A 15795-nucleotide genomic window follows, 5' to 3' on the forward strand; every position below is an offset into this window, starting at 1 on the left:
TGTTTTGGCAAAACTGTCCATAAATCTACATCCATTTTCCTTTACCATTTTCGGTTTTATGATTTCTTTAGCATTTAGGAAAAATAACTGTTTTATTTATGATAACACTAAATCTGTACTTGTCGTTGTAACAGGAACAGGTTACCTTAGCTGAATAAATGTGAACATTTCTAAAACTCCCACACATAATTTCTGTTTATTTTTGAGACGGGGTTTCCTGTGGCTATTTACATAGCTATAATTATTTTTCATTGTTAAATGTAACCATTCATTGTTAAAAAAAAATCATGGGCATAGCTTTTCAGGATATAAGGTGTTAAATACCACCATCAAAGGTGTAATTAAAAAAAAAGATCTATATTTGTGCAGTGTGTGTGTGTGTGTGTGTGTGTGTATGTGTGTTTACTGGTGCCCACTAAGGTTTGAAAAGGGCAACACATCCCCTGGAGCTGGAGTTCAATCCCCTGCAAGAACAGCAAGTACTCTTAATCTTTGAGCCATCCCTCCAGCCTAAAGATGTTATTCTTTCAAAATGTAAAGAAATAGTACTTTAGATTGAGAGTAAGCCCAGCTGATTGAAATTCCTATATAGCCAGGTGAGGTGTTGCATGCTTTTAAACCCAGCACTTGGGAGGCAGAATTCCAAGCCAGCTTGGGTTCTTTAGCAAGTCTCTGTCTTTTTTTTTTTTTTTTTTTTTTAAAGTTACTATACTGTAATAGAGTTCTCTTTCCTATGGCCACAAATGATTACAAACCAAACACAGCATGATCCGTTAAGTAATGCCGTTATAATACACATATCCCTTCTGCAGTAAAATTGTAGTTAAAATTTGACCCACATTTCCATGATTTTTCCGTTTCTCTGGTCAAGCGTGGCAGGTCGCTGGTGGAGTAGCAGAAATCCACTTGTGGGTTGCAGCATCCCTAAAGCTCTGATTAGGCAACAATGCTTGTCTCACAAAACCAGCTCACCGGGTAGGAATGACTATGCTACCAACCACAAGCTCTGTAATTACTGGCAACACAGCTTTCAGAAAAAGAGACACAGTATGTGATTCAAGACTGAGCACGTTTGTGACAAAACTGCCCTTTGCAGAGGTGTTTGCTAGTGAGCTAAAATATAAGATCCCCGCAGAGTCCCCTTTGAGAGTAGGTGATGAAAACCGTATCTAGTGTGGGAGATTAAGGGCCCATCTATTAAACCCGAGAGGTTGACAAAAGCAGAGTGGAGGACAGAACAGGCAGAGCTATTCCAATTCGCTTTAGTGGGCTGCAAAAGGTAAAATAGTATAGAATCTAACAACCGAAACACAGCCTACACGTCCTGGCATCCTAGGAAATGAGACAAGGCTTCTGCCAATAATGGGAAAGGAACATTTATGGAACACCTGATATGTGCGAAGTCATCTTTCCGACAAGAGACCATTTAAGGACTCCTAAACGATGATGGCGGAATTGGCCTTGTAGCTCAAAATAGCACGTTACTCCGATTCCGAGTAAATAAGAAATATACTCAATACGTGGAAGGGAGGGGCAGGTAAAAAAAAAAACGGAGGGAGGTAGTAAGAAGAAAAAGTACATTAAAAAATTCTTAAACGTGTAACTATATTTTTTCAACGTGAAACATCTTCAACTTCGCGGCTTAGAACTAATAAAAACTCAGGAATGATATCTCCTGGAAACAAACTTTAGTCGTGAAATACTAGCAAGTCCCTTAACATCCGAAAACACGTGGCGGGGGAGGGGGAGCTGGAGGCTGGACCAAGGACTCCCACTCCCATCAGTACTTTCGGCAGTCGAGCGTAGTGGTGGAGGGCGAGCCGATGCCTAGCATGCCGGGGCTTGTAGTCTTCTTCCGGCACCTCCCCGTGGGTTTGCGACGTTTAGCGACTGTGGCGCCTGCGCGCGCTGGGCCGGCGGGGCTGGGGCCGTGGCGGCTCGTGCCGGGTGATGCTAGGCGTATCCCTGGGCGCCAGACTGTTGCGGGGCGTGGGTGGCAGGCGCGGGCAGTTCGGGGCGCGAGGTGTCAGCGAAGGTAGCGCAGCTATGGCGGCAGGGGAGAGCATGGCTCAGCGAATGGTCTGGGTGGACCTGGAGGTGAGAGTGCGGCCGGGGCGGGGAGGGTGCGGGGAGGCGAGCGCAGATTCACGCGTGGGACCGAGGGACTCCCCTGTCCCGGAAAGCAGCAGGGATCTGGGTGTCAGGGTGCGACAGGTGAGCACTGGCCCAGGAGCCCCGAGCCAGGAGTTTGCGGGATTCTGGGACTGTGCTGGACTGTGGGATTTCTTTCCATCTGGGTGGAGCCATCCATGTGTCTTCCCTCTCCTAGCCTCGACCTCCACCCAGAAGTGAATTTGCGTTACGCTTTAGTTTCTCTGAGTTGGTTGAGAGTCAGGGCAGCGAGTCTGAGCCCTGCGCCGTCCCCACCTCCTAGCCTTAAAAGACTAGGTTGCTTAAGCTAGGACTCAGGAGATGACTCAGCCTTACCCCTCATTCCATAAAAGAGAAAATTGAGGCCCCACTGGAAGATTCAAGTTACTCAAAGTTCACCGGGAGCAGAACCCTTTTTAGTTTTAACGGATTCATACCTAGGCCTCTCTTGAACAACAGTTTTCTCCTTACGAACTGAGTTTAGTTAACTTTTTTGTTGGGAAGACTTCAGAAACCTTTGTAAACCCCAGAGAGGTAATGTTAGCGAGTTTATCAAGTGCTGTATCCATCCTGCCTGCTTTGCATCTTCTCCCAGGACAGATGTGTTTCTAAGTGCCTTTAACAGTCTCTGATCACTCAGAAGCCGAGTACTCTGGGCCCTGAGTACTGTCCAGAAACACCATTACTGATCATAGAATGTAAGCTGGCTGTACACAAAGGAGTCTCTGTTAAATAAACTTGGGCAGAAGAGGTTTAAAAAAAAAGGTGGTTTTGTGTTAAATGCTTCTTTATTTATGTTTTGCAGATGACAGGATTGGACATTGAGAAGGATCAGATTATTGAGATGGCCTGTCTGATAACTGACTCTGATCTTAACATTTTGGCTGAAGTAGGTGACACCATGTAAATACGTTCAGACCACTTTAAGAGCATTTGGGATCTAAAGGTGCCTTCTTCTGAACTTACTGAAAAACTTAGCAGAGTGAGGTCCATGTAGGTTAAAGCCCAGCACAATATGCTACGACAATGTAATATAATTTGTTAGAGTGGGTATTGGGACCAACATAATACACTTCATAAACGGATTAAGTTTTCAGCTGAAGTTTACAGAATCCCCCTTCTTCCAAGGCAGCAACAGTTCAGAAGGGTTTGCATGTGTATTTTGAGTCCTCACGATGAAGAGATAGGCTCTGTTGATGATGTTCATTTTATACCTGAAGCTGTTGAGTTATAAGGGATTCAGGGGACTTGCTCAAGAGCCTTTGGCTAGGTATTGGGGAAGCTGGTTAAACTACTCTCTAAGCTCAGGTGCCTCCCACCAGTATCCATCCAGCTGTGTCCACTATCCCCTGCCAGAGTTTCCCATCTTTATGTCCTGCCTTCAGCTTTAATTCCATATATAGTCCCCCTTTTACCACTCCATAGGGGATTAGTTCCAGAATTCCTCGGTAGGGACCAAAATCTCATTCACCTGTATTCTTGAAGGAGATGCAGTATTTCTCATGTACTTTGAATCATCTCTAGATTACCTGTTGTCATTCGTGTGCCTCCAGTAGAATACCTGATACGATGTTGGTGCGTGTCAGTAGTGTTTACATCAGGTTACTTAGGGAATGTTAAGACAAAAAATGTTCACATGTGTTCCTTACAGTTCTGTCCGAGCTGGTTGACTCCTCACAGATGACGCCCATTGTTCCAGGTGGCTGATTGCCTTTTTAGCAAGACTGTGTGGTTCCTGCACATCTTTGTTAGGGTTTTAGAACGTCTGTAGACATGCACTTTTAGAATGTGTTCTCGTGGTGATTTTATCAGCTGTGGTAACACTCTGTATATGCTGCTTTTAACTGAAACGTTTAGCAGGACAAATAGAATAGACCTGTTGGCATTGACATTCCTGACTTTGATGCCACCCTCAATATTCAAAGTCATTAAAAATACAAAATAGGCCGGACAAAATGGTGCACGTCTTTAACCCCAGCACTGGGGAGGGAGTGGATGTCTGTGAGTCTGAGACCAGCTCCATCTATATGGCTAGTTCCTGGCCAGTAGGGGTGGAGAGATGGCTCAGCAGTTAAAGCATATACTACTCAATCGGGGCTGGAGAGGTGGCTCAGTGGTTAAGAGCACTGACTGCTCTTCCAGAGGTCCTGAGTTCAAATCCCAGCAACTACATGGTGGCTCATAACCATCTGTAATGAGATCTGATGCCCTCTTCTGGTGTGTCTGAAGACAGCTACAGTGTACTTATATAATAAATAAATAAATCTTTTTTTTTTTTTTAAAGATACTTTAAAAGTTTGTATCCTAGTACCTAGGTCCCACAAGCACCCGAGCCTCTGCCTCTAAAGGACTTGATGGCCCACTCTGGCCATACCAGACACATGCACACACATAGAAATCAAATGAAACAACAATAAAAGACGGAGCAGGTGTGCCTATGGAAAGAAGAATCTAGTTAATAAATTAGGTTCTCAGAAGCTAATTGGTGGGCACTGGGGCCGTAGACATTTCCTGTTTATTCCCTGGGTAAGCAAAAGGACTTTTTTTTCCCTGGATAAGGCATTCTTAGTTGGACATGATGTCACATACTTCTAATCTCAGCACTTCAGAAGGCAGAAGGAGGGTGATCAATGTGAGTTTGAGTCCAGGCTGGTTGACAGAGTACGTTCCAGGTCATCTTGGGCTATACAGTGAGACTCTGTCTCGAAACAACAACAGCAAGACCTTAAAAAAAAAAGCCCCCAAAAAACCAAAAAAACCAAAACTCCAAAACAAACAAACAAAAAAAAACCTTTGGAGGTGAGCTCCCATCCTGTCTTGGCATCAGGGTTATCAGCTTGTTGAGACCCATGAGACTATTTCTTAACAGTTTCCTGTGTAAATCAAGCCCCAAGCTTTCAGTTTGCACACTTATTTTTCTGACTGGGGATTTTTTTGGTGATGAACGGTCAAGTGTCTTTATTTTATCAGCCCTACTTACTCTTGGCCAAAGCAGTGTTTTTCTTTTAGACTGTGGATGACCTGAGATTTGATTTAATGGATCAGTTGACTGATAGGTACCCGGGGAACTTTGGTGTGTATCCATGCAGATGCTCATGAATGGGGTGTTTGTTCAGAGACTTAAGTCAGATGAGGATAAGGGTGTTAAGAAAAATACTTAAGGGATGTCAGTTGCACGGGAAGTATATTTTATTCTCATGGAAGAGTCTGAGGAGAGAGTTGTTTGCCGGGTAGAAGCATCCTGTTCTGCAGACTTAATTTGGAGTCTTAGTTTGCCAAAGGGCAGTCTAGAAAAGGTCAGTTGATTTATAGTATGTATTTCTGTTCTTCATTTTTTTTTTTTTTTTATAAACATGGCTTTCCTTTCTCCACCAAGATTGTTGACATCTGTTTTTGTATTTGGCGACAATTCCGTTTTAGACAACTGGCCTGCTTTAATACAGTTCTAGACAGGCTGTAGCGTTTACGCTCTAGTGGCTCTGCAGGAAGGGCAAAGATGCTCACTGCCAAGCCTGACAACTTGAATTTGATCCTAGGGAACCACGTGGCGGAAGGAGAGGACCAACTCCCGAAAGTTCTCTGACCTGCACACCCACGTGCACGTGAACACACACAGAGGAATGTGTTACACTTAACATTTTTTTTTAAAGGACTTATTTATTATTATATGCGAGTACACTGCAGCTGTCTTCAGACACAGCAGAAGGGGGCATCAGATCTCATTATGGATGGTTGTGAGCCACCATGTGGTTGCTGGGACTTGAACTTGGAACCTTGGAAGAGCAGTCAGTGCTCTTAACCACTGAGCCATCTCTCCAGCCCTACAGTTAACATTATTGCATATAAATAATAAGAACAGTACATTTTAGGAAAAGAATATAAATTTGTTGGTTATACACGCTTGCATTCATTTCAGTGATTGGAGTGTGTGTTTACCACCTTACCAGTGTTTAGCACCTTAACTCCTTGCAGTAAGTCGCAGATGCTCTTTGCAGAGAGTTCAGGAACTGTAATTTCTTGCATTCTTTATGACTTAAGGAAAGTTAGACTTTGTTGCGACCTTTGCCTTTTAAGATGAAACAAAAATCATTTGCTTAATTCCGGTTGCTAGGCTCCCTAATGGACTCGAAATTTTCTCACCTGGGCCAGAGGGCTGCCAGCTGGCTGGGTGGGGCCTGAGATTGGTATCAGAATCTGCCTGGTAGAAGGAAGAGGTGATGCCCACAGTTGTTCTCTTACTTCCACTCGCATGCTGTGTTTTAAAGAGAGGGAGGGAGAGGGAAAGGGAGAGAGAACATTCACAGGTAAAATGTAAGGGTTAGAGAGATGGCTCAGTAGTTAAAGTAGTATACTGTTCTTAAAAAGGACCAGAGTTCAGTTCCCAGCACCCAGGTTGGGCAGCTCCATGGCTGTCTATAATTCCATCCATCCATCTTCTGTGGCCTTCAAGGATACCAGCACGCATGTACAGAGGCACAGAAGAATATTCATAACTAAAAATAAAAAAGTTTTTTTTTTTTTAATTTAACAAAATAAGTAAATTGAACGGAAAATTTGAGGGCCATTTTTCTTTAGCTATTACTAGTTATTTCTGTAAAAACACTTCCTTTTAAAATCTGAAACTACTAAAAATAACAGTGTAAGTTTATTCACAGTGCACATATAGCATCTGTTGTTTATTTGATCGATCCTTCTCAGCCTTATCTTCAAAGCGTCTGTGTTTTCTTCATGCTATGTGTGCAAATAGAAACAGGTATTAAAAACAACCTGTCTAGGTAATAGCTTATAGATCATCACACCTACATAAGAAGCCAGCCTCGCAGTGTGCATCTGCAATCCCAGTCCCAGGGAAGTGGAAATAGGTGACTCTCTCCCGGCTTGCTAGCCAGCTGGCAAGTCCGAGTTTCCAGGTGGATGGTTCCCGAGGAAGAACATCACAGAGGGAGGTTGTCCTCTGAGCTCACAGGCATGCGCACAGATGCCCCTCTCCCAGGACACTCTTGAATGAACACAATCTGAAAGTAGGGTTCTTTCTGTTGATTCTTTTGAGACAGGGCATCCCTTTGGAGCTCTGGCTGGCTTGGAGCTTGCTATGTAGACCAGACCAGCCTCAAATTCAAAGCGATCCGTATCCAACTCGACTCGGCCTCTGGTGTAGTGCGCGAGCTGCTGTTGGTTCTTGGTGACTAAAGGCTTTTCCCACCCACAGGGTCCCAACCTGATTATCAAACAGCCGGATGAGTTGCTGGACAGCATGTCAGATTGGTGCAAGGAGCATCATGGGAAGGTAACATTACCAAATAACAGGACTGCTACTTTGGGGATTGGTCACAAGCTTGTTGCTTCCCACGTCTGACTTCCGTGCCCCTGGTGGATGGTGTAATAAAAGGGTTAGAGGACGGTGGCTTAGGCAAGCCTGGGCAGCTGCTCGCTTGTTCCCTGTTTACTCTGGGACCTCTCCAGATCACCTTCTCCTGAATGCCCTCTTTTTATTCTCTCTTCTACATTCAGTCTGTCGCAAATGCCTTATGGAGTTTCGAGTGTTAATTCAAGTCAGTCTTTTGGATAAGGTTAGACCTCGACCCACAGAGGAGAGGGACTGCCGCTCTCCTGTTGGGAGCTGTTTCTTCCCAGAGGTTCCATTCTCGGACTCTGACCGCCATCTTTTTTGACTGTGGAAGTGATATTAACAATTCGTGGACATAACCTAATTCAGTTTGGCTTCCTTAAGGCTCAAAACTGGTGTAAAAGATGGTAGTTTCAGTTCTCGAGCCCCCAAGAGCGATCCAGCTGTGGGGTTAACCATTTACCTGTTTTAGAAGTGAAGTTTCATTTTCTGGATACCTTTGGAAACTGACTTCATGTGTCTCTGGTGGGGGCTGGGGATTCTCTCTTGCAGTCTGGCCTTACCAAGGCAGTGAAGGAGAGCACAGTTACACTGCAGCAGGCAGAGTATGAATTTCTGTCCTTTGTACGACAGCAGACTCCTCCGGGGCTCTGTCCACTTGCAGGTAAAATCCAATCCTATGTCTATCTCATAGATAGTCTTCTGTAGTAGTGGTTCAAGAGACAGAAGTCCAGAGAGACCAGCTGAGACCATCCTTCCACTCAGCTGATTTGGGAGTTCTCGTCAACTTTTGTATCTTGGTGAAATGGCTTAGAACTCCATCTGAGAAACACACATGACCTCAACAGCCCCCCCACCCCCATGGTTTTATTATGGGGGGGGGGTGCTAGAGGCACAGAAAGGTTGAATTTGGTCATTGTTAATCCCTGGCGTTGGTTCCCCCTTGTATTCTTCTTTCTGTTTTTGGACATTTGAAAACAAACTGACTTTGGCGTACTCCTTCCTAAAGTCCCTGCCTCATGCAGCTCCTAAGAGTAAGGACATTTTCTTACATAACACAGTATTGTTACTGCGTTGGAAATTTAATCCCATTTAAGAATATCTGTGATTCCCAGCCCACAACTGTAGCACTGTAAAGTGTCTGTTTTTAAACCCAAAGTTAATCGTTGCCCATATATATTTCATACAGTTATTTTGTCTCTGGTTGGTTAGTCTAAAGTCATTCACCTATCTTTTTTGCTCCTCTCTGTTAACATTGAGTTTTTAAAGAGACCAGATCTACTATAGTAGGAATTTTAACGGGTTGACATTGTCAGAGGGAAGGTAACGTTCTATTGGGGGGGGGGTGTTGCATTTCTGTATGTAAATTAATGTGGTAACTAATATTTTGAATACAAAGAAAAGTTTTGGCATTACACATAAGAGCATATATTGTATAAAAGTTTTTTGCTTGGCTGATGTAGCTGATGTGTATTTTAAAGTTCTCATTTAAAAATCCAGTGTTAATAATATAAATTACTGTATGAAAGCATGAATGTAGATATGACTTGTCAAAAATATTGGAATATAAAATAAAGGTTTATCTACTATATGATTCGGTTAAATTTTTAGTGTTAGTAGTGTGGATTTTGTGACACTGGGAACAAGTTTGCACATCTGGTAAGAACTTGTAAAGTAACAGACTTAAACTCTTTAAGTGCATGGAGCGGTAGACACTCATCCTGCCCACGAGAGGCTACTTAGAGTTTATTGTGAACCAGACGGAGGACCTGCTGGGGAATCTGTATTTGTAACTACCCTGAAGTACTCAGACTTGATGGAGACATCCAGAGATGCTTTTTAGGAACTGTTTGAAAAAAACAATTGACCTCCATTTCAAGTATAATGTATGAATGTCTATGTCGTTCTGGACGCTGTTAGAAATGTGCAGACGCGGTATGCTTCATGTTTTTCTAGGGAACTCAGTTCATGCAGATAAGAAGTTTCTTGACAAACACATGCCCCAGTTCATGAAACATCTTCACTATAGAATAATCGATGTGAGCACTGTTAAAGAGCTATGCAGGTAAGGGCTATATTTAGGATCCGTCGCGTTGCCTCGTGTAGCAGTGTCTTAATCGAGAAACTGTAGAAAATAATCGGCTAATCTAGAGGGCGCTGAGTGGGCGTCTGTCTTCCCCATTCCAGCCTCTTTCCCACGAGTCTGTATGTATTCTGAGAGGTGAGGCTTGGGAGAAACGTCACAAGCCTTCCACACAGGCTTCATTAAAGCAGAGCGTGTGTATGTTGGCCTGCCCACTGCGAACACAGAGGGGAAGAACTCTCTGAGTAGCTCAGGGTCTAGTGAGTTGACAGAGGTGTAAAAGACACCTTAAAAAGAAACTGTCCGAGGACTCGTGTAATGGGAGTGCTCATGCAGAATATGAGGGGGCCCGGAGGAGCTTGGTGGGCTGGGGCAGAGGCGGGGAGTCAGAAAGCTTTATCTGGCACACAGTCTTTTGAGTGAAATCTAGAGGTTTGAATGAGGAGCGAGCATTCCTGAGTGCAAGCAGAGATGAGAGGCTGTGAGGGAATTGAAAGCTAAGGCAAAACAGGCACAGGGATGCTGGCTCAGAGCAGTCGGTACGTGCGCCAGGCATGCAGGAGGCTCTGCTGACGCTTGCATGAGGGATGAAAGCGAAGCGGTAGACGGGTTAGTATGCCAGCAGAAGCAGTTCAGGTGGATGATGGGACTGACTGACCCAAAGAAAAGGAGAGATCGAGAATAAGAGCCACGCCCGTGGGTGGGAGTGGAGGATGTGTGGTCCTAGATGCCCAGGAGTTAGATATGTAGGACAGAAATTGTGGTGAGGGCTGGGTTAGTGTTAGAGTCTTAGGAATCCTCCATATTGGCAGGCTTGTTTAAAGAGAGTCTAGGGTGAAGAGAGGAAAAGCCTTCCTCTGTTGTCAATCACTTGGAAGAGGCTGGGGAATGTAGCTCAGTCGGCTGAGTGCTTGCTTAGTATGTGGCTGATTCCCTGCCTCTCATCAACCAGGCGAGATGCCTGCTCTAGTACTCTGGAGCTTGAGGATCAGGAGGCTAGCCTGAGCTACCTGAGACCCTGTCTCAAACAGAAGCCAGTAGATAAATGACTTGAAGGTGATTGTTTAGTGTGCTTGAGATGGCCCCCTTTGAGAGTTTATAATTTTTACTGTGTATAGACGCTGGTATCCAGAAGATTATGAATTTGCACCGAAGAAGGCTGCTTCTCACAGGTAAGATTGGGACCTGCCAGGAATCTGCCAGTGTCACATACACACTCAACCCCAGCTCTGACTTCTAACAATAACCTCTCTTCTCCATTCTTCCTTGCTGGGCCAAGGATAAGTGACTAACGGGAGAAGGAAAACGTTCTTAACACTGCGTGCATCCCGAGCTTGCTCTTCGGGCTCCTTGATCCTCCTCTCAGGCTTTGACTTTTTGGTTTTTGTTGTTTTATTTTTAGTCATATAGTCTGGTACGTTCTTAAAACTTGGTTTGGAAGTAAGATGAGACAATTTGTGACCTTTGCGGAAACTGGCCCCGTTGGTCCCCTTCACACTGTAAACTCTTCTCCTCCCTGGAGACTTTTGCTTTTTTGGTGTGTCTGTGCTTGCAACCCCAGGCATATATCATTTCTTTGAAAACTTGTAGCCATTTAGAAAGAACAGCTGACTGGCAAGGACAGTCTGAAGGAAGCATTTGGTTTCCTGATTTACCGAGCTGATAACCCTGAATACTGATCTGCTTAGTTGATACTCTGTAGCATACAGTTTGAGACATCGCAGAAAGAGCAGTCCCCGAGCTAGAATGGGCCTTCTGTGTTTACAGGGGTGTGTACCCAAACAATAGCATGCCAATCCATCTCTAAGACACTTCATCAGAAAGAAAAAGGTTTGGAGTTTTGACTTTTTTAGATTTTATTGATTTTCTTATTATTTGTGTGTGTGTGTGTGTGTGTGTGTGTTTATGTGTATGTGGTGCATGTATGAAGATACAGAGGACAGCTTGCAGGAATCAGGCCTGGGAGTTGAACTCAGGTCATCAGGCTTGGCAGAGGTATCTTTACCTACTGACCCATCTCGCCAGCTTCTTTTCAGTTTAGGAAGCTGATAGTCATCTACATTGCCCCTTCATTATGTGCCTAAGTAGATTTGAAGAAGACTGGCCTCTGTGATACAATAGGCAGACATTTCTACGAAGAAATGTGGTCACTCACACAAGATGGCATAGCTCATAACTACGTAAACTTATGCCAGGATTAGGCCAGGCTTTGCCCAGTGGGTTCTAAAAGTACCTTGAGATGTCTGGTTTGTTTCAGAGTTCAGTGTGGTGATAAGAGGTGCGTTGTTAGGGAAGCACCTGCCTCTCGGTCATAAGCACTTAGACCTAGGCTCAGTCCCCAGAACCCATGTCACAGTTCTGGGAGAGGTTGCGTATGCTCTGTTCTCAGCGCTGAGGGCCAGAGAGGGCCCCTAGGGTCCCATGGTCTGTCACTCTAGCCTAGTTGGGGAGCTCCCGGCTAATGACAGACCCTTGTCTCAAGAATTGGATGGCATTCCTGAGGGTGGTGCCCTTGGCTGTCCTCTGCCCTACACGTGCATACATGCATATATGTGTGAAAAAAAGATGATTACGTATATCTCCAAATAGTATTTCAAATTTATTCTTTGACAGTAATTACACATATGTCCAATGTATCTTTATCGTATCTACCCCAGCTCCCCCCTTTCCCATCATTACACCCCCTTCCCTTCAGACATTCTTTAGATGTTTCCCTCCTACCTTACGTCTCTTTCATTTCTTTTCGTTTTTTGTGAGGGTGTGGTTGGATTGAGACAAGGTCTGTGTAGTCCTGGTTGTTTTAGAATATACTATTTAGACCAGGCTGCCCTCAAACTCAAGAGCTCTGCTTGTCTCAGACTCTGGAGTACTGGGATTGAAGGTGCACACCACCACACCTAACTTTCTTTCGTTGTTGTTGTTGTTGTTGTTGTATAATGGCTCATCTACCAGAATATGGGTGTCCCTGATATGAAGAAAATTGACCCCTAGCTCTGGTAGCCATCACTTGCCAGTAACTTTTCAGCTAGGGATAGGAAGCTATATTTTTGAGTTTCAGTCCTCTGCCAGACAGACAGACACACACACACACACACACACACACACACACACACATATGAACGATTTAGGAAGAAAGTGGCATATTGCCTTAGTCACAGAAATGAGTGCCATAAAACTCTGGCACTGATGTTTGTGCAGTGAATTCTCTAGAAGAGGCCCTTAGCCCACCAGTGGGTATTGACTTTACTTGCACAGCGTTTTAATAGTCATGGTTACCTGATTTCTCAGGCTTCAATGGCTGAGAAACAACATGCCGCAGAAGAAAGGCTGTTAGGTGGAGGCAGGCTGCCGCTGGTCCTAGCACAAATTAACGCAAGGGAGGAGGCAGAGCCTCCTCTCCGGCTAGGTACCGTATGATCTGGATAATTGGCGTTCATTAGGACGGCTGAGTCAGGAGGTGCGGTGGGTATGTAGGTGTATTCTGCTTGGGGGTGTCCCTAACGATTGCGTAGTGGTTCCCAGACTTTTGGTCTTGGGCTGCTGCTGGTAAGTATTCGGTGAATGTGATTGGTTGCATTACAGAAATAGTGCATGCATCATACAGGTTCTTTTTAGGAATGCGTGGTACGTGTTAAGTTAGTAAATGCTTTGCAGAGAACATTAGAAAGGAAGTGGTTAACAGACAGATCCCTTCTACCCGAGACGCACCACAGTCCTCCAAACTGGTGCAGGGATTTCTGATCTATTTTTAAAAGGTAAAATAAACAGCGTCTGCTCCTCTCCACACCAGCCTGTGGCCACTGCCTGGCTCCTGGGTGAATGGTAACAAGTCACAATTTTCATCTCTGGGGTTTGGGACATTTTTTTTTTCAGTGTGATGTGTTTGCTTGTAGGGCACTGGATGACATTAGCGAAAGCATCAAAGAGCTTCAGTTTTACCGAAATAATATCTTCAAGAAAAAGACAGACGAAAAGAAGAGGAAAATTATAGAAAATGGAGAAACTGAGAAGCCCGTGAGTTGATGGCAGTTGTCAAGCCGCGGAGCCCGGCTCTCAGAAGCCACCATAGCGTCTCTCTCTCTCCTGCTGATCACTCAGCACAGCACCTTTTCTAAAGGAAAAAAAAAATTCTTTTTTCCAGTTAACTTTGCATCTTCAGACTCCTCAAGCAGACAAGACATGACTATTCCATTTCTTCTAATCCGCTGTTTCTGTACCTGACACAGGGGCTCCTTTGTAAGCTTCAGGCCACGCCCACCCCTCAGTCCATATCTGCACTTGCTTCTAGACCATTCCTTTTGTTTGAATAATAAATAAAGCTAGTTCTATTGAAATGCAACCCTTTTAGTGCCATCTGCTCCTTACTCATTCAGTTGTTGGGGACAGGTGTTTCTTAAGTAATGTGATTATAAGGCTTAAATTTCTCAAAGTGCAGTTGATGAACTAAAACAGGAAGTAAACTTACTTTCTTTTGCTTTACGCATGAGAGAGGAGTGAGGAGCTAGCTCGAAAGATCTGGGCTCATTACTACCCAGTTAACAGCTCTGGGATAGACTACTCTCCACCACGCCCGGGAAGTTCAGGTAAGTACACAGGGGTCTGTAAGTGGTCCCCAGCCTCTCTTTGCCTGGAGACTATGTGCCAGGCAGGCTCCGTGTGGTGTTTATAGACCCAAACTAGCCTGTTCCCTTAGGTAAGTAGCCAAGAAGGGGTTTCAGCATGCATATGTTAACTCCCCAATCTAGCTAGTCAAGACCACTGGATGGGCACCCCATTCTGACAGACATTTCCTGAAGGTTATTTAGAATTGGTAAAAGGTGCCCTAACCGTCATCGAGAACCACCAGAAAGAGAACTTTAAGATGGTCTCAAGTTATATCCTCATTCAGGTAAAAAGTTCTTGCATACTTAGGATAGAATGGTCCTAATGTGTGCTAGTTACCCATGCGGGGAGCACTAGGGAGTGGACTTGAGCTATCCAGTGATGCACATGAGTGGGCTGAGCTGTATTTCCTAGACATCTTTAGAGAGAGAGAAGTGGAGGTTTTGGTGGAACTTGTGCCAAGTGAACAAAGTCACCTTCAGGCTCACATATGTTGCAGAAAATCTCAAACTAATCAAACTGCCAACCCTCTGGCCACGCTGGACCACAGTCCCGCTCTAGTATTGGTGCTGGCGGGCCATAACACTATGTCCCGACGGGGTCCTGCTCTCTGGTGGTCCTGCTGGCCTGTCAACTCTCTACCCCCCGCAGGGCCATCCTCTGGCGGAGGTTCCAAGTACCTCTTGCTTCCACACAACGCCCCCCCACCCCACGATCTGCCACCTCAACACCTAATTACTGGGTAAAATCACAACTCTTAAAGCTTAGTTATCTGATGAAATTTATATAACAATAAAACCACCATTTACAAGATGCCAATACAGTAATTTCAGAGCCAATTGATAATAAAAGCTTTATCCCAATATTTCTAACCTTGTGAAAATCTTAGCTATTTGTGGCTGGTAAGTGCCACACAGGTACGGGTCTGAAGCCATCTTGGTTCTTCCTTACCCTCTGGCACCCCCGCCCCCTCCCCCCCCCCCCCCCCCCCCCGCCACTCTTAGCTCCGCCCCCTTTCCCCTGTCTAATAACAGACCTCCCCTGCACAAATATAATTGGACAGGGAAAATCCTGCTACATACATAACTTATAAAAGTCTGTGGAGCTAGAGAGATGGCTCAGAGGTTCAGAGCACTGGCTCCTCTTCCAAACTACTTGGACTCAATTCCCAGCACCCATAATGGTGCCTCACAACCATGTGGCAAACTCCAGTCTCAGGGAATGCGATATCTTCTGGCCTCGGTAGCTGATGCATGTGTGTAGTGAATAGACATGGATTCAGGCAAACACTCATACACATAAAAATAAATCTAAAAAAGTTTGAGTAGATAAAGGGGTAGAGAAATGGCTCAACACTGAACTGTATACTGCTCTTGCAGAGGACTGAGTTTGCTCTCCAGCACCATTGCTGGGTATTTCACAACTAATCTCCAAGGGCTCTGGTGCCCTCTTCTGGACTCTGAAGGCACTGCACAGAGACACACATGCAAAGTTTGACTAGATCAGCGTTTTCCCGACCTTCCGCAGAGGTCAAATACCAGATAATCCCGCATGTTCGATATTACAATTTGTAACAATAGCAAAAAATACAGTTATAAAGTAGCAAAGAAAA

The 15795-nt window shown here is 44.7% G+C and overlaps 1 protein-coding gene across 1 annotated transcript; it reads left to right on the forward strand.

The window, feature by feature from the left end:
- Window positions 1-1865: 1865 nt before the first annotated feature.
- Window positions 1866-13920, forward strand: Rexo2 (RNA exonuclease 2). Its single transcript, XM_052188416.1, has 7 exons — window positions 1866-2097; window positions 2957-3040; window positions 7361-7438; window positions 8051-8162; window positions 9455-9563; window positions 10700-10753; window positions 13475-13920. The coding sequence occupies exons 1-7, from the start codon at window positions 1951-1953 to the stop codon at window positions 13602-13604; spliced, it is 714 nt and encodes a 237-aa protein (XP_052044376.1). The 5' UTR covers window positions 1866-1950; the 3' UTR covers window positions 13605-13920.
- Window positions 13921-15795: the final 1875 nt, after the last annotated feature.

Source organism: Apodemus sylvaticus, chromosome 7 (assembly GCF_947179515.1).
Source record: "Apodemus sylvaticus chromosome 7, mApoSyl1.1, whole genome shotgun sequence".
In the NCBI taxonomy this organism is placed as follows: Eukaryota; Metazoa; Chordata; class Mammalia; order Rodentia; family Muridae; genus Apodemus; species Apodemus sylvaticus.

What these genes read in the sequence shown, in the direction of transcription:
- Rexo2 (XM_052188416.1), top strand. Translation starts at nt 1,951, where the DNA reads ATGCTAGGCGTATCCCTGGGCGCCAGACTGTTGCGGGGCGTGGGTGGC. An exon ending in TGGTCTGGGTGGACCTGGAG is followed by an intron (nt 2,098 to 2,956) that starts GTGAGAGTGCGG and finishes TATGTTTTGCAG; the next exon opens with ATGACAGGATTGGACATTGA. An exon ending in ACTGTTAAAGAGCTATGCAG is followed by an intron (nt 9,564 to 10,699) that starts GTAAGGGCTATA and finishes TACTGTGTATAG; the next exon opens with ACGCTGGTATCCAGAAGATT.